General features: G+C 41.1%; 1 protein-coding gene across 4 annotated transcripts in view; it reads right to left on the reverse strand.

The window, feature by feature from the left end:
- Positions 1–18,651, reverse strand: part of GUCY1A2 (guanylate cyclase 1 soluble subunit alpha 2) — a 550,449-nt gene that overhangs the window by 385,718 nt on the left and 146,080 nt on the right. For 2 of the 4 annotated variants that reach the window (XM_082219265.1, XM_082219266.1), the window contains exon 8: positions 10,786–13,365. In XM_082219265.1, coding sequence (XP_082075391.1) covers positions 13,158–13,365 — 208 coding nt within the window. In that variant the 3' untranslated portion in view covers positions 10,786–13,157. Of the gene's footprint in view, positions 1–1,692; positions 1,800–10,785; positions 13,366–18,651 lie in introns of those variants that run through there. The other 2 variants (XR_014218751.1, XR_014218750.1) reach the window with 2 other exon arrangements.

Genomic DNA, 18,651 nt, shown 5'->3' on the forward strand with positions numbered 1-18,651 from the left:
ATATTCTGTTTTATTTGGGTTGTTTTTACATCTTTTATCATTTTAATGGTTTTATTTGTTTTTATAATTATATATTCTATTGTTGTAACCTGCCCTGGGACTTTATAGCGAAGGGCAGGCAATAAATTTCATAAACAAATAAAGGCATGGCTTTTCCAGATGCATAAGGGATTGCTTCTGATTCCTAAACCAGCTGTTAAACTACCTTCAGCTTGTACCTAAGCATGTTTTCTGAGACATAAATCCAGTTGAGTCAAATTGGACTTCCTTGGCTTTAGGACCATGAATTTAATTTTGCTTTCCCTGCTAGCATAATAACTCTTATTTCTAAGAAGCCTAAAATGTTCGGCCATATGCTTACACCACCAGAGGGCACACTGCATGCTTGAAATTATAAGCACCTTTTTTTTGAGAATACAGTATCAGCATTTTAATTACTAAATGTTGGGCAGTATAACTCGAAAGCCTTCTGTTGGCCATTAATATCAAAAGCATCATTTACTGTCATCATTTTTGCCGAATCTTATTTGACATAGAACTGCTGCAGCTGAAGCACAAATTACTTATTTTAGGTTCAAGTTGCGCTTGCTTTGAAATATATAAATAAATGCTATTTGATGTCGTGACAGAAAAAGGTATTCTGCAGTCCCAGTTCCCTATACAAAGCACATCGGTTTCCAAACAACACCTTCTAGCGCTAGGCCAAAGTGCTGTGTAACAGTTGATTTTTTTATCTGCATCTTGCAGAGTTGAGATGGTGAATAATTTACCCAGGCTTTTGCACTGCCCCTTGACTCAGAACATAAGAGCAGCCCTGCTTGATCAGGACAAAGCCCCACCAAATCCGTCCTGTTTTCATAGTGGCCAACAAGAGGCCTTTGCATTCAGCTCCGACGAACAGGACTTGAATGCAACAGGACTCTCCCCACAAGTTGATTCCAATCAACTAGTATTCAAAGGCATATCACCTCCAGCAGTGGAAGAAGAGCACAGCGATTATATCTAGCAGTCACTGATAGCTTTATCCGTGAATTTGTCTGGTTCTCTTTTAAAGTCATCCAAGTTGGTCACTCCCTGTTGACATCATTTTTTCCCCTTCCCTAAGGCAAGTGGGTGCACAGCTCCAAATTACAGATAATGGCACACTGCCCCATTGGCTGGGGGCATTAACGTGAATCGGTGAGCTGTAATGTGTGCAGGTTGTGCTCAGGGCAACAGTAGGTGGCACCTTTGAACAGACCCTGATGAAAACAACAACGTCTGGTCGTTCTTCCGGGATGCTGAAGGCTACCAACCACCCTTGGGTTGCTGCTCCATGGCTGTCAAGGGCTATCAAGGGCACTGAAGTGGTCAAGAGGCAAGGGATGGACAAGTGACAATAGTAGCAAGGAGGAGGAGTTTTCCACATGCATTGTATGTAGTGGGAGCTGATTTTGATCTATCAGGAATCTTTTCTATTACCCATAGCTAGAATGTGAGCAAAATGTATTCAACATGCTCTGCTGCAATTCTATCTCTTATTATGTCATTTGTGTCTGAAGAGTTGATACAGTGGTGCCTCGCAAGACGAAAAGAATTCGTTCCGCGAGTCTTTTCGTCTTGCGATGTTTTTCGTCTTGCGAAGCACGGTCCGTCGCAACTGCGCCTCTTCAAGCGGCTTTTTTAAAAAAGCGCAAGACGTTTTCATCTTGCGAAGCAAGCCCATAGGGAAATTCGTCTAGCGAAGCACCGCAAAAACGGAAAACCCTTTCGTCTAGCGAGTTTTTCGTCTTGCGAGGCATTCGTCTTGCGGGACACCACTGTACACACTTGTATCAAATGTAATTTTTGAGCTTTATTTTTGCTCTCTGGGACACCTAGCTACTTTAAATTTTATGTTCTTGTTATGTATTTTTATGCTGTGAACTGCCCTGTGATCTTCGAATGAAGGGCACAATACAAATTTAATAAATAGCATCATCTTCATCATTCTCAACAGCAACAGATTTCAAACCTCCACGATGACCTATTTTTTCAAGACCAATGTCCTAGGAGAATCCTGACAAACTTGGATCACTGATAGCTGTAGGTTGCTTGACACAGACCGTATCAGTGATTGCCTGGAACTTTGGTTAGCATTTTCCCACTTTCTCTACTTTTCGGGCACATTCTCAATACTAATCAATTGCCATTTAAACACCCTTTACCCAAATGTTCAGACTCATGATCATGGGTTAAAGAATGGCGTTCTTCCACAATGAGTTCTAATCTGCATTGTTATCAACAGACAACCAGGGGATGGCTTTGCATGAAAGGGGCATGACGTGTTAGTGACACAGGCTCCAATCTCACCATTAATGGAAGCAATGATAGAACTAACCCTGTGACAGTCTTGCTGATTCTTGTGTGACTACATGACAGCAGAGTAAGTGTATATTGCCTCCCGCAACCTTATTTGTAGCTAAAAATACAGATGCACGCTCAAGGTTGCAACATAAGCTAGCTACTCCTTCATAGTTTTTGACTACCTATTTATCTTTATAAACAATTTAAGGAAGCTTATTATAAACATAATGTGGTATCTCCCCTCCTCCTCTCTAATGTTGTTTATTGATGAGAATGAATAATAAGGGGTTATTCTTGATTAATTAATAAAAGAAGTTGGATGTTAGGATGGTGCTGAAATTTAGTGAAGCGACCTGACTTGGGCAACAGTTTGTTGGATAATGGCTGTATGAATCCTTAATTTTGAACGGAAAATGTGGAAAATAAAGTACAGGTGGATTTAAGGCAGTGTTTTATATGTGCCAGAGAGGTGGCCAAACCTTTTCTGTTCTACACTTCTGTTAATGAACAAACTCATTTTCTCTGTGACCTTAATGGAGGGGCTTGATGAAACCTCCATGCAGCAACACAGCTAATTAAGCCACACTGAAGCAATTTTGCACTGTTTATTACCTTGGATACTATATTTCCTCCAAGGAACTGAGAATGAGGGCAGTGAGTGTTCTCAGATGGATTCCTATTTCAGGCAATAGCCCAACCCAGACCTGCTAAGTTACAGAGATAGAGATACATTATACAGCTTCTGACGGACCTCTGGTCATGGCATCAGCTGGGAGACTTCCAGCTTTAGTTTTATTTATTTCATTTATAGCCCAACTTTCTTAACAACAACAACTGAAGGCAGTATATGATTGGTTTCCAGATGGTCTCCCATCCTGTCACCGACCAACCAGTTCCAGGCGTAAATAGCACTGCTTCAACGAACTCTCATGGAAAAGAAGTCAATACTGCTATTCTTGAGGATTATTTTAACGAATGCACAGCAGTGTGCTATTGTATGCCAGATGAGAACAGCATTGGCTGCTATGCACAGTTGAGTATGTGCTGAAGGGAAACATCAGCTGCGAATTCTGAAAAACAGTCCAGGCAATACTAGGAAAGCAATGGCTGAAATGTGAACCTTGCAAAAGATAGACTTTGGAGATTGGCTGCAAAAGTCCCAGATTCAAACCCATAATTTGGTGGCCATGGGCAAATCTTCTCTTCCAACCTTCACTTATCTCACACTTCCAATGTGAAGATAAAATGGAGCAAGAGTTGGAAAGCTCCTTGTACAAAGCAAAGAGCGCTTTCTTGCTTCATTAACCATCTAGTAGCCTGTGACAGAAAGACACATGATGCTATCCTACGTATAAATTTCTTACGTCAAACAAACAGACTTCTTGGATGCCACTAATCAATAAAAGCTGCCTGGACAAATGCTGGCAGAAGCTTTGAGGTGGCATAACAGTGTTTCCATGCTTTTATTGTGGGCCAGTTTTGTTCTTACCTTATCTATAAGTTTTGCAAGGAACAAATATAATTTCCTTGAATTTTTATACCAGCAAGTTGCAGATAGGACTTAAGCCAATCTTAAAGCTCTGCAAAATCACCAGCTACCTCAACCTGCCAACCAGCAGATCTCTTTTTACATTTTCCATAGGTTTTTAAGTACTAGCTCTTGTCCTACCTCCTATCTCCCGTTGTTAAATATTCTTCCCTGCAACCTTGCAGGCAATGCATGTGAGAAAACTGGACCTTGAAGTAAAATGCATTCGGAAAGAAAGATAATGGCTTGGTCGCACAAGATGGATGCTGAAAGACATTAAATGTTGCCATGTTTTCTATAGCCATTGCTCCAACTCAGAAGTCACTTATTGCTTTGTATGCCAGGGAGGCTAATTTTCAATGTATGACTTACTGGTTTATTGCTTATATACAGTTTAACTGCCACAAGCACAAATAATTTGGCACACAGTATGTACCTACACCAATGTGATCATGGCTTTTTCTTTTATTGCTTCGTACTTGTAAGTTATTGCTAGGAGTTAATTCTCCCAAGCTCACATGCACAATTCATAATGGGCCACTATGCAAGTACAATATGAATTTTCAGTGCAGATTTGCCTGAAGATTTCATTTGCAGCTTGGTCCTAGCAAAAGATCCCTCTGCATTCTTTGCATTTACACAGCTTGTTAATTTCCTTTGTTTTCTTTGCCTACTTGTTGGTTAATAATATCACATCTGGGAAGGATTTAGAAAAGCTGCCTAAAAGCTGAACTGGGCTAGAGCTGAGAACATGGGCATCGTACCTTTGGGGTATTAGTTGGACTGTAGCCAACTCAGTTCTACAGATTGCGTGTTATGTTATCAAGCAATAAACATACATGCATAAAATGATATTTAAATAAGTGCATTCAAGAGCTGTGGGATCAGAGCACTCAAATGACTGTGCTGGCCAAACAGTGTTATTACTAATACCAAGGATGACTTAGACCCTTAGAAGGTGGGATGTTTGAGGAATTCATCCTTTGCAAATTCTGATATGAACTGACCTGATCCCCAACTTCCTAGACTAATGCATCGATCTGAACTTAAGTTATCCACCAGCATTCCCACTTCCCAAATGTTCTGACAAAGTTCTCAGGTTTTTGTTTTTTTTTTAAAAAACGCCAGAACAAAATTAATTTTAAAAGCACGTATTTAAATGTATTATTTTTGTGCAATTATTATTTTAACTTGCAGAATGATGTGGAAACATGGCAGAATGGACAGATAGGAGAACACATACAAAAATGACAAGGAATGGATATGTCAAGCCCTACTAAAAAGCACATATTTGTTTTCAATGGGATACTTCTACTCATCTCGCAACATTTATTCAACTGCATTTGCCTTGCTTTGTAAATGATGGTTGAGTCTCTTAGTAATGTTTGGCAGATTTGCTGAATGTTGAGTACTTGATATACGGTATTACAAAGAATTACTAGAATGGCTAGGGAGTGACTCATAAATATGTAAGTGATTATAACATACCCGGAAATGATCAGAATAATGGCACTGACCTAAAATGGACAGGATGCACTGCTTAAATTTCCTTCTTCTCAATTCTGGCAGGTGTAACATACCACTTACCAGTGGTAAATGTTGTATGGCAATCCTAGTGCCATCTGCCAATGATCCATTCTTGATATGATTTATTTTCTGGCACAAATAGGGACTGGAGAAGGTTCTGACACCTACTGGCCATTGTGAAATAAGATAGGGTATATTGGGAAGGGCCATAGCTCAGTGGTAGAGTATCTGTCTTGCATGTAAACAATCCCAGGTTCAATCCCTGGCACCTCCAGTTTGGGCTGGGAGAGCCTCCTGCCTGAAACCCTGGAGAGCTGCTGCCAGCCAGTGTAGACAAAACTGATCTAGATGAACCAGTGGTCTGCCACTAATATTAGGCAGCTTCCTATGTTCCTATACATTAAGAGGTATGGGACAGCAGAGGAGATTCAGTAGAGTTTGCAAATACTCAGTGGGTCTAGTTTAGACCCATGTTTCAAGACAAAAATACCGTATTTAGTAAGCATTCTAAAATAACACCTGTTCAACGTTTTTCAAAAAATCTCCATGGAAGCCAATCCTGCAATCTATAAACAGATTTCCCCAATTATTTCCAGCACAGTTACTTGATGCATGTGAGTAATGCGTGTGTGGAGATACTAAATCCTTCGGTTTGCTACCAATTTAAAAAGATAATTTAACAGATAGCCTAAAATCCATGGCAATCTAGAGTGTAGTGCCTGGGAATTGTATAAATGTCCCTCCCCACATAGTCTCTGCCTGGAGACATACTGTTTGCAGGGCTTCATCTGTGTGTTGATCTCTAGGATTTATAAGAACGTCATAGGGATGTCTTAGGTAAATTAAGATTTTATATAGAACTGCAAGTGACATACATGCCATCCGCAGTGTAAGATGTAGATGTTCAGATAGTTCAGAAGATGAGAGGCACCATCAGAAGTTAAAAGATGCAACCCTGCCAGTCAGGCATGGCTAAATCCGACTAAGAGCAATGCAGAGGGACTAACCAGAATGCTATGGATGCCCCTATGCAATGAGGCTTTCTCCCATGTAAGTCTGCATATTGACTTCTGCTTGAGTGCACCCTGGCAAGAGCTATATGTAAGTAACAAACATGTGAAAAGCTTGAGGGCACCAGAGCGTGCCTTGGCAAAACTTACTTTGTAATCCTGAAGTTCAATTTAGTTTTAAAGCATTCTGAATGAGATGATTTGGTTAGGAAGACTTATTCTGAGAGGGAGCACTACTAGCAGTTTCGATCTGTGCAAGATCAAAGCTCAAATCCTTGCTTAAATATGAATCTCTCTGAGTGGCCCTACAGCACAGGGTCCAGCATGGGTAGCCAATGTGGTGCTCTGCAGATGTTGGACTGCATCTCCCATCAGCCCCATCCAGCATGGCTAATGGTCAGGAATGATGGGCGTTGTAGTCCAACAGCATCTATAGGCCACCGTGTTGGCTACACCCGCCCTACAAGGTTGCTGAGATGACGACAGTACAGCATTCTGTACACTGTGAGTCCTGTAGAAATAATCAACAATAAACCATAATATCTATTTCAACCTAAGGGGTACATTTCATGGGTATGCACAAAGACATCCTATTGTAGCACATGCTTTAGAAATGGACTCCTTGCCACTGTATTGGAAACATGAAAATCAGATAGCATTATTGTCATGTATGACAATACATATGTTGCAACAAGTTCTGAGCTTTAGAATCATAGAATCATAGAGTTGGAATAGACCACAAGGGCCATCGAGTCCAACCCTCTGCCAAGCAGGAAACACCATCAGAGCACTCCTGACATATGGTTGTCAAGCCTCTGCTTAAAGACCTCCAAAGAAGGAGACTCCACCACACTTCTTGGCAGCAAATTCCACTTTAGTTTTCTCAAGCGTAGGTCTTGATTAGACTGCCTTCTTTTTAAAGCTCCTAGATGCATGGAGTTAGCGATCTAACATCTACTCCACTCATAGGTCCCAAAGGCAAGACGAACAAGCCTATAATTCAGAATTTGGATGGTGTGCCACTGAAAGGTACTAATGTAGTAAATTGTCCTACCAAACAGAGATAATGCTTTAGCATATCTCTCATTTCGATAGCACTGCATTCATTTACATTCTAAAATGTTGCCTTAGTTCCTTTTGATAGGTTTTGCAAAACACTGCCTGCTCACACCTTGCAATTTGAAGAGCCTTCCAGCTGCAGAGCTTTGCTGAATCCGAAATGTCTCTCTCAACGAGGGGCAACTGAACCATATGGTCCACAGCATCTGTTTAGTTAAAGCTGGGGGGCGGGAAGGTCATTCTTGATTTAATGAAAAATGCCCATGCTTTTCTCTTCAAGATATTAAATAATCTGGCCATTGCAGCAGTATAAAAAGGCAAGACTGGCAATACGCTCAAGCTTCCCTCACACAATGAGCTAGAGAAACGTGCCCCCAAAGGAACTTTAGTTGTCATAATACGGAAGCACATCACTTGGTACAATGCACTGAAAATGGGTGTCTGGGAGGTGTCGCATTTGAAGATGCTTATATATAAAAAGCACTGTCTGCAGGCTCTTTGTGGGAAGCTATTCTTTCTTTTGAGAGAGTTGATTTATTTGCAAACACAGCCATTATCTCCATGGAGATGATGATACCCAATTGTTTAGGTTTTGCACTGATCTCTGTGATTATAGTGGTTCTGCTTTTTTCCCCATTCAGGACCATCACTCCTACCTCCTGGACACTATTGTTCAAAGGAATTAGTATTCCTAGTCTCTCTACCTGTCTAGAAACAATGGGAACAATTCACCAAGCAATGTTGCCATGCAACGTCCCTTAATTATAACTGAGGTTGAACAGAAGGCCCCTGCAAATCCTAATGCAATGAATGGAGGAGATTACATAGCCATAATGCTTGGTAGATTTTGTTCCCACTGTCCCTGTGATTTCCATAATCATAATGATTTTCATTGTTGGGACCCTGTGTGTGTTGGAAGCTCAGTACTCAGAAGCAAATTTTTAAAGTTCATATCTAAATGAAGCTATTTCACTGCAAAATTGGTTCCACGATGACTCCAGTTTAGAGATTCAAATGTTGTATAAGATGCAACCCCCTCCAGTCTATCTGCTAATAGCTTGCATATTGCTTGTTAAAGGAGCAACCAACAGCTTTCTCAGAGGTAATCTGCTGTGCTAAAAGTGAAAAAACAAAAATGTGATATTGACTTGAGACTCTGCTATGAATGGCTACAATGTATGGGAAAACGTACAACCTTTGACACAGGAATACTTCAAGCCCTGCCTTGCACCTTATGAAAACAGATTTTGAACCAAAGGTAATATGGCTAATTTTGCACTGTTAGAGGGTGGACAGCAATGAAGAACCTCTACTTTTTGATAATGTTCTTAGGTCAATGGGGGTGGAGGTGGAAAGTTAGCTTGTTCTGAGAAAAATGACCGATATTGATAGAGCATCATCTGTGGCCAGTTTACAAAAAGAGACTTCTAACAATGCAATCCTATGCATGTCTACTCAAAAGTAAGCTGAACTGGGTTCCACGGGACTTGCTTCCAAGCAAGTGTGTAAATGACTTTTTATTATCTTATTATCTTATTATCTTATTCCTAGTTATTACTTATTTTATTATCCCTATCATCAGGGGTTCTATTTCCACTCTCAACTGATATTAATATCACAATATATTTTAAGGCAGAATTTCCATCTCGACGCTATCTGGATGTTTCAAACTAAAATTCCTATCCTCTCTGACCATTGGCCATGTTGGCTGAAATGTCTGGAAAGCCCCAGGCCTGGGAAAGGGATATCAAGCTTGCAATGGATATGGTACCCTCACTGATGTACTGAGTTGGTGGTCCAGTCATGAGGATGGATTAGGAAAACTGCCTGCTGGACCAAACAATGCACATGGTGACCCGGACCCATCAACAGGGGAAGAGGGTCTGGGAGATGGCTGTGCCCACAACTCCCTGCTTGAGAACATTTGCTGTAAATGAATGAATCTAGAGAAACAGCCTTGTTCTCAGAAGCAACCCACTCTTTGCAGCGAAGAGCACAGCATCCTCCAAAACCTTTGACTTCAACTTAAATTCCAGTTCTGCTTTTAAACTTCAGAACTGCTGTACAAACATGAACTTGAGTGTTCATCTGTAAGACACGGGCAACATTCAGCTTCAAATTAGCATTCTGCTCAAGGTACCATTGCAGAAGTAATATGCCAGCTACCTCTTTAACTGTCAAGGAAGCTCCAGGGACACAATACCAGAGAAATACAGTATGTTCTATGCTTCACTTTCGGGTATCAAGGATCACACAGGGCATAAATCATCAAGGTTCCACTGGAATTGTGTTGAATTGCTTCTGTGCAAGATAGCCAAGAGTTTTGTGACACACTGAAGACTAACAAGATGTATCGTGGCATCAGCTTTTGCAGACTAGAGAGCACTTTTGTTGGCTGCATGAAACATTATCTTGTGCATGTACATCTCTGTCTATCCATCCATAAATATAGAGGGAAAATGGAAGTGTTCAGTTTCAAATCCCAGGGGGATGCAGAGCCCACATGTTCCAGGAAGTGCCAGTTTTTATCATGTATATACCGTATTTTTTGCACCATAACACTCACTTTTTTCCTCCTAAAAAGTAAGGGGAAATGTCTGTGCGTGTTATGGAGGGAATGCCTATGGGTGGCATGCCTACGGATTTTCCTCCTCTAAAAACTATGTGCGTGTTATGGTCGGGTGCGTGTTATAGAGCGAAAAATACGGTACTTTTGCCCTGCATAGCAATCTCAGAAGCATAATGCTCCCTCTTGCATGGTTGGCCATTTATTTACATTTTTACCCCAAGGAGCTCAAGGCATTGTACACAGTTCAACCTCCCCCCACTCAGCTTTGGTTCAAAAAAACCCCCAAAGCCCCCAACAGCAAAACAGTACTACCACCCCAGCTCCGTTAACACAAAATATCTGAAGGAAAGTCATTATAACAAAACACAGCATATATCAGAATGTAAAACAAGTCAAATCCAAATGCATGTCAAAACAATCTCAAACACAATCGATCAAATCCAAGAATTAATTCAACAAAGGTCCTCCATCTGGCCTTTATGTTCCCAACCCATACTTGGCCTCCTTTTTACAATGATGGGAGCTGCTTCTCCATGGAGCAATTTATTTTATTTTATTGCAAAACAGTGGCAACAGATATCTGTTGCCCTCCCCCGGAAGATGGCCTTGGCTTGAAGTTGGGTACCAATGTCCAAAGGGGAAGGGCTTGGAATCTTCTTCCTGTTAGCCCAGCTCTCCACGCATCACTATGTGGCAGCAACAGGTGTGCCAACAAAGATAATACTCTCTGCATCCAATGAAGTGGATCCTAGTCTACAAAAGCCACCTGAGGTTGGCAGTGGCTCTGCCATCACCACTTCCCCTCTTCATTGAGGTTTTGCTGATGGCGTCCTCATCTTCCCTCCTGCCATCCTTCCTTACTTCCCGTCCTTTCTCTTTGCTCCCAAGTAAGTGTTGGTGTTGATGTCTTCCCCACTGTTCCCTCTCCACCCTTCCTTCCTCACCTCACCCAAGGGGGCCCTTTGTGGCATTCCACATTTATAACAGTCTCTTTAGCCACTGTGATTTGCCTTAGGCAGTCTCCAGCCAAACTCACCCAAAAGGCCTTGCCCTGTGGGACACTGAGAGCAGGATGAGGAAGGGGGGAGGAGTAGGGCTCCAAGACTCTTGCCTTGTTGGGTGGAATGAGAGGGGCTGATGGGCAGCCAACCCAGCTAATAACGAAGTGAGCAGGGGGTCCAATTGCAAATTCACTGCCCCTTGTGCTGACCACTTGAGACAACTGTCTCATTCCTCTTTGTAATTGGGCCAACCCTGCTTATGCCACAATAAATCTTCTAATGCGCAATTCTGTACATGTCTTCCGAAAGGTAAATCCCACTGAATTCAATGGGACTTACTCCCAAATTAAGTGTGTATAGGATTACAGCCTAAGTTTCTAAGATGGCACAATATCTTTGTTGTTTTTGCTGCAACAGGTGAAACGGGCAATTTTTCAAGAATCCGTCCCTTTACCAGTTCTGAGTTCTAAATTCTTCAATGAGTTGTGATTTCACGAGCAAAGCCCCATGCATGGTTTTATGTTCTTCAGAGTATATTAAAGTTTGGCTTGGCATGACGCACTGCTGAGGCAAAGGAACACTACAATTTTGTAAATGAAAATCTCTTACTGAATTAGTCCGCATGAAAAATGAACATGAAATTATCTACATATACAAGTGAAATTTTACTGCTGATCAATGCAGTAGCTAGACTACAGTCCTCAAACTGCTTACTCTAGAGTAGTCTCAAGGATATTAATGGCACCAGGACTTTTGAAGCGCCAGAATTTGAAAGGTATTTTGAGGGGATACTTCTAAAAATATATCAAATCTTGAGGAACTGAACGATGAGAATCAACATAACAGATGGATTATCCCCACCCCACCAACATTAATAACTGGATCTTCTACCCATGTTAGTAACTGGAAATGCAAAGCCAGTGGCAACAGGTATCTTATGCTCCCCAATGATAGCTGGAAGCTTGGGAGAAGTTCAGAGCACAATGAGGTCATGATGTTGGACCACCTACTTTTAGGCACGTTTCATTACAAAGGACAATTACTTTACTCTGGGGCTTTAGGATTTCCAGTAATATACCAATCAGTGAGTATGAAAATAACTACTTTCCTTGCATTGTTCTGATGCCAGGACATAACACTACTAGCGGGACAAATACTGAACATCAGTTTAAATATGCAAGGCATAAACATCTACTAAACAGAAAATGAAAATGATCGAAGTGTAGCTCTTGCAAACCCCCAACAAAATGGCATTTCTTATAATTTGGAGAAGAGGAAGAAGAAGAAGCAGAAGCAGAAGCAGCTTTGACAGATAGATGGCAGAAAATATACAGGAGTAGCCTAGCCTCACATCTGATACAGCATGAGAAATATAGTCCAGATAATGAAATGTATAAAAAGTAGACAAAATCCCTATGATATTATATGCAGAATTATAATTCCTCCTGCTGAGATGATTATAAATGATCTCTACAGTATTTGTATGAAGTGTTGTTGTTTTAAAATAAAAAAATACTGAGAAGCATATTTAGGCAACCTTCCTTTCAACGCAGGAATGCATCACAATCAGTTTAGCTGGTGCAACTTCTGACAGCAATTCACCAAGTACTGCTACCGTGACTCTTACATGCATTTCACAGATGCATGTGAAGGGGGCCTACCCCAATTCTGTTGGCGTGAATGTTTAAAGAAGTAGCAGGGGTACTACATCTTCAGATAAAAGGAAATGCCCACCTGTTTCAGAACAGAATATACCACATGCTCCATTTATTTCAATGGGCCTTGCAGAAGAGGCCCAATGCTTTGTGGAATGCCTCCCCCATTAATAGCAACTCAATCTGGATTCTTCTTCTTTTTACCACATTGATATTTATGGCCAACAGTAGCTCTGGCAACAGAAAGGTATTTTGTTTTAATTTGATTAAAAAATAAAAACCCCTGCTCCCTCCCTTGACCCTTTCCAGTTTGTTTATGGACTGCAGTCACCCACCTTTAAAAAGAATTATTGCCTGACATTTCACGGAGCTTTTACTGCTTGCATGGAACAATGCAGTGAAACAGAAAGAATCTCCTCTCTCCTGTCATGACCCAGTTCTGGGTTTGTGCTTTTTTGATGAGTCTTTGATCTGCAGCAGGCCTCATAGGCTTGTTTCCCGGAGGAACATGGTGCCAATGTTGTAGGAAATCTTTCTCACTCTGGCAGATGTGACAGAGGACTTTGGCTGCTTCTGACCAGTTCTGACCTCCAGGAAATAACAAATCCCAGGGATTTCCTTTGGAAAGTTGTCTGGAAGCTCTTCACGGGATCGAGGAATGAAGATGAAATTTTCTTCCTTTTTCAGAAGCCTGGGGATGGATGGGGAGGGAGGGAGGGAGGGAGGGAGGAGAGATTAAACAAAAAATCAGTGTTGAATTGCAGTTTTCAAACTACAATGCAGACCAACTTTACAAGGCTCAGAAGATTAAGGACAAATAAACGTTTCTATAATTTCTGCACAAAATGTAGCGTCGGTTGGCCACTTGGTAACAACAATTGGCAACAGCAGATTGAGCAATCCATGTTCATATATTTATTCATTCAATACTGCTCTTCAAATCTCCTAATGACTGTCTCCAATGGCTTCATATAGATGTCAAGTAGCACTGGGGGCAGAATACTGCCCTGCGGAACCCCACAGCTCAGTTAGAAGGGGACCCAAAGGCAATGCTATTTACTGATATTGACCATGAAGGTAGGAGCAGAACCACAGTGCCTCCAACTCCTAACATGGAGGTGATCCAAGAGTATACCATGGCCTGGCCAATGGTATCCAAATCCTCTGTGAGATCAAGGAGAAACAGTGATGTCACACACTCTGTTTCTCTCCTAATAAAGGTCATCCACCAGGGCCAATTTGATCCTCCAACCAGTTTTGGGGATTCAAACTGAAATGGGTCTAATCAGTCTTACCCAAGAGTACAAGTAGCTGCACCATTATACCCTTAGTTATAAGAGAACATAGCTAAATCTGGAAATCTCAGCATCCGGCACCTCCCCTTTCCCTGCCAAAGTGTGGAACTAAATTAGGAATGATTGCCTAAAAGCTAACACATTAAACTACGTGGATTTGTGCTATGTGTGCTTTGGATTCAGAATAGTTCCATTTGCCACCTGTGCTTTAGAAATAGAAATTTAGGAGCCATGCCTGAGCGAATGGCCCAACTCTGTTTTGGCGAGAGATGACCAATATGGCTAACTGAACTGAAGAGACACCCCTCCCCAATCTTTCTGACTCACAACTTGTCTGTATTTGCCAATACAATATTGGAAAAGCATTCTTTTTGTTCAAAGGTTTTGAGCAGGTTTTATTCCTATGGCAAGAAATAAAGGAGCTTACGGCACAGTTTCCACTGCTGGTAGAGGATTCTGTGCTACCGTACAGCACAGTCAATATGTTATCCATAGAGAGGCCAGAAAGATCCTGTAAGGGTATGAGAGGCAATGCAAAGACTGTGCCAAAAGTAGAAATGCACACACACTCTATCTCAAGAGGAGCTGTGTGGGATGAATAAGTATCTGCTTGGGGATTAAGTGTTTTGGAAACAGCCGTCCCTGCCAGGGACCTTGCAAGTCTCAGACCATTATACTGAGCCCAAGCAGGTCCCTTGAGCTTGATAGCAAAATCCATTCTTTCAGCTGTAAAAATTATATGGAAGCTTACATTTCTGCAAAAAGCCAGTATAATCCCCGAATGTTTTCTGTAGGAGTCATACGGCTTCAGCTGATGATATATACCCTCAGCAAACAAGAACTGCATTCACAAAATATTCAGATGCTAGCCAAATCCATTTCTTGCTGCTTTCCCCCATTTTCAGGAAAAAAATGGACCTAATAACTGTTTATACAAAATGGACCTAAAAGCTCTTAGCATTCATATATATAGGTGATATATTCTAACTGAAAGATTACAGCAAGTAGAAAATGTTTCTATGGGAAAGAAAATTCAGTTAATATACAATTTAGCCTTAGATTCAGATATCAAGCTTATGAGATATCTACCATAACAGGTGAACATCAGTAAATACAGAAATACAGTACATTTGACAGTAGACGTGTTTGCATTCGGCCTGTTTTGAACAATTAATTTACCTGCTAGTCCAACACTCTTTTATTCATGACTCTACCATTGTTAGTGGCGTAATACAACTATTACATTACTCAAGTCCAACAAGAATAGGTGATCAGTGGTCACCAACCTTTCTGGGCTCAGGGGCCCATTTAGAATTTTGAGAGGATGTTGTGAGCACCAGCCACAAAATGGCTGCTGCAAAGATTGACCCATAATGGTTGCCAAGAGCTTGTGGGTTGAAGCAAAAATAGGAATATTGCTATTCCTATATTTAAAAAGCATGAACTGATTGGTTGACCTGAGAGACCAGGGTTCAAAACCCCAGCTGCTCACTTTGTCTCCTGCTGATAAGTGTAGATCAGAGCTTTCCAAATTTTTCATGTTGGTGACACACTTTTGAGACATGCATCACTTCACAACACACCGATTCGGTTTTACTAGCAAACCGCAGGTTTAAACTACCCCTTTCCAGCTCCGGGAGGAGGGCGGGGAGTGTACACACGACACACCTACACACTGCAGCCAACTCACTAATGTGTCATGACACACAGTTTGGAAAGCTCTGGTGTAGATTTTTGGGGCAGATGATTTACTGTTTATAAAGCTGGATAAATCAACTACACTAGAGAGAGTACCAAATATGCCTTCGGTTAATGCAACCTCCTTGAATTCCCAAGTCCTGTTTATCATGAACAATAGAAACAGCTTTAATTTTAGTGCTAGCAATACGGACTAAATATGCCCCCTTAAAACTTTCTACAGAAAATATATGCTCTGCTGTATACGCTATTGTTAGATATATTGAATAAAACCCGGCATCTGTAGTTTTGCTTTATTTTCAGGCCAAGTAGCCAATTTCTTTCGGCTTCAAGCCTTGGCTACTACCAGTTAACACTGGTCTGACTCAATATATGATAGGACTGTTGACCAAGAAGTTATTTAATAGTCCCCATTAACCAGTTCTCTTCCACCAAGGCTCCTTTTCTCAGTCTTGCTAGCGCAGGCTATAAATTCTGATATGAAGTTTTTATTTCTTCATATGATGGGCTTCCACAGCCACAACTGTGTTACCCATGACCCTTTCAACAACTTAAGTAGTTTAAAGTGAATTTTCCACTTGTAAAAAATACATCCTTCCCTAAGCCTGGTAAGAAACTCTGGATGCCCTTTGTATAGAAAGGGGATGGTGTCCCAAGTGCTTCTTTTAAGTCCTCCCAAGGGATTAGCACAGTCAGTTGGGTTTTCTTCCCCTTGAGCAGCATACCACTATGTCCTTTTGATACTCTCCTCAGTTTCCAGAGCACTGTGATATGGAAAGCTAGTATTTGAGACATGGAAGGTAAAAAAAAACACCCCTCTGTACATTGGGCCCAATGGGACCTACTTCAAAGTAGACCAACAAAGGATTGCTCTGCATATCCCATTCACAACTCTTTCACAGGCCGCAAGCTGCAAAAGAGGGATGGGATCCTGCATTTTAGTTATTCATCAGGAATTGGTCTTTTTCACAGGTGCTGCACTCTGGGCCAACATCTTCATCAAGCGGCCATCCATTATGACCCCAAGTTTTCATTCCCAGCCACTTACTGCCAGTTCAAATCCCATGACCATATATGTGAAATCAAGGTTCTTGGGCCCTGACATGCATCACTTTACCCTTTTTAAATATTGAATTGCATATGCAATTTAAATGCCCATTCACTTAAGTTTGGAGAGGTCCTCCTGGAGCTCTAGTCATGCCAAGCCCTGGCTTCGTGCCAGGCAATGAGTCTTTAAAGGCCACACTGGACATCCCAAAACACAAAGTCTTTGTGTATGGACATGGACCCATGAGTCCAATGTGAGGATCCCCTGATGAGGAACTCCTAGGACTATTGGATAAGGTGAATCAGCCTTGAGAATTGAGCCACCAAAAAGCTTCAGGTCAAAGAGTGATAACATAACACCAGTGTCAAAACCTGACATATCAGAGAGAAGATGATTCCACACATTAAAACGACCCATGTGGGGGTTTTTTTTGCAGGGGGAGCACAGCTCCATATGCTCAAACTGAAAAATCACATTTGCTCTTTAGATTTTACGTCAATATCCCCATTGCCTACATGCCACACTAAGCCGCAGAACAGTTTTCAGAAGCCCAATGTAATTGGAAGGGTGAGAGAACTTCTAGCTTTCCATCATTCTTAATAACTTTCGTTGCATATGGCCAACAAAGGTAATCAAGAGATCTTCAATATATACCCCAAGGAAATGGAATTGGGGAGGGGGGAGTCCATTCTGTTGCCAGACATGAGCACTGTCCCACCTTGATTTTGCCTTGTGCAGCATTTAGAATGGGAAGAAGATTGTAATCCACCGTGAAAATCACGCACACACTATATATCTCTGTGTATTATTAATTGGCCAAAACACCGCATTTTGTTACAAGCAAAGGTTGTTATACTCATTATTGTTATGCTGATGATTTGAGATCAAAAGTTAGTTCCCAAATTGCAAGTAAAAGCAAGCTAAGCCAGCCAAAGTTATTTGTATGATAATAAAGTACCCATTATGATTGCTCATGTATTTTTAAAATGTTTTATATCTCATTAGATTTCTCATGCAACTGAACAATTCATGCACTATTGCCCCTGAATAATACATAAATGTGGATTATAAAATGCAATACGATAGAGTAATTACTGGCTGGTCGGTTATACAATACAGATATCATAGCTAGCCGCTAATTGCCAGGACAAGGGGCAGAGGAAGCTGTCTTGATTTCTCTGCAAGATTTTTTCTGCAGTAAATTCCTGGAACTTTTGTTTTTGCATTATATCTATCTGTCTATGCATGCAAGTGTGCAAGTATGTATATAGCTGTAAACAGTGCTTTTTTCTGGGGGTACGCATACCCCTAAACATTTTGTGAATCTAAGTTTCGCCTCATTGAGGGGCAGTATTTCAATATTGGGAAAATGAGAGTACCCCTAAACATTTTTTTAGGAAAAAAAGCACTGGATATACATAGATATAGATAAAAATATGATAATGTTTATATAGATGCAGCTGTCTATATACATTCAAGACAGATGCATATTTATGGTTTATATAATAAATAAATAAATAATAGATAAAATTCATTCTGACACTGTTTTTCTGTTATAACTGGGGGGGGGGAATCAGAACACAACCTCAGTGTATGCCTATGGTATAGGGTGGTACACAAATCTAATAAATTGTTGTCGTCGTCACCACCATCACAAAGTGTATTCTGAATCTGAGTTGTTCACATTGGCTTTCACTCAAGTGCATGATTTCCCCCAAGGGGTCTAGACTGAGTAGAATTTAGTTGGCTACAATCTAATACTGATTATGTGCGTAGATCTTGGCACACTGAAGTTCTTCTTTTTATGTCTCAGTGCCAAATACATGAACACTGGGGTGACAACACTGGGGATGGGGCTAGCAAGCATGGACCAAGCTCCCCACCCTGCATGAAAACTAAATGTGTGGAGGCAACCATATAAACCGTCTTAATGAGG

This window comes from Podarcis vaucheri (assembly GCF_965113315.1).
Source record: "Podarcis vaucheri genome assembly, chromosome: 4".
Taxonomy (NCBI): Eukaryota; Metazoa; Chordata; class Lepidosauria; order Squamata; family Lacertidae; genus Podarcis; species Podarcis vaucheri.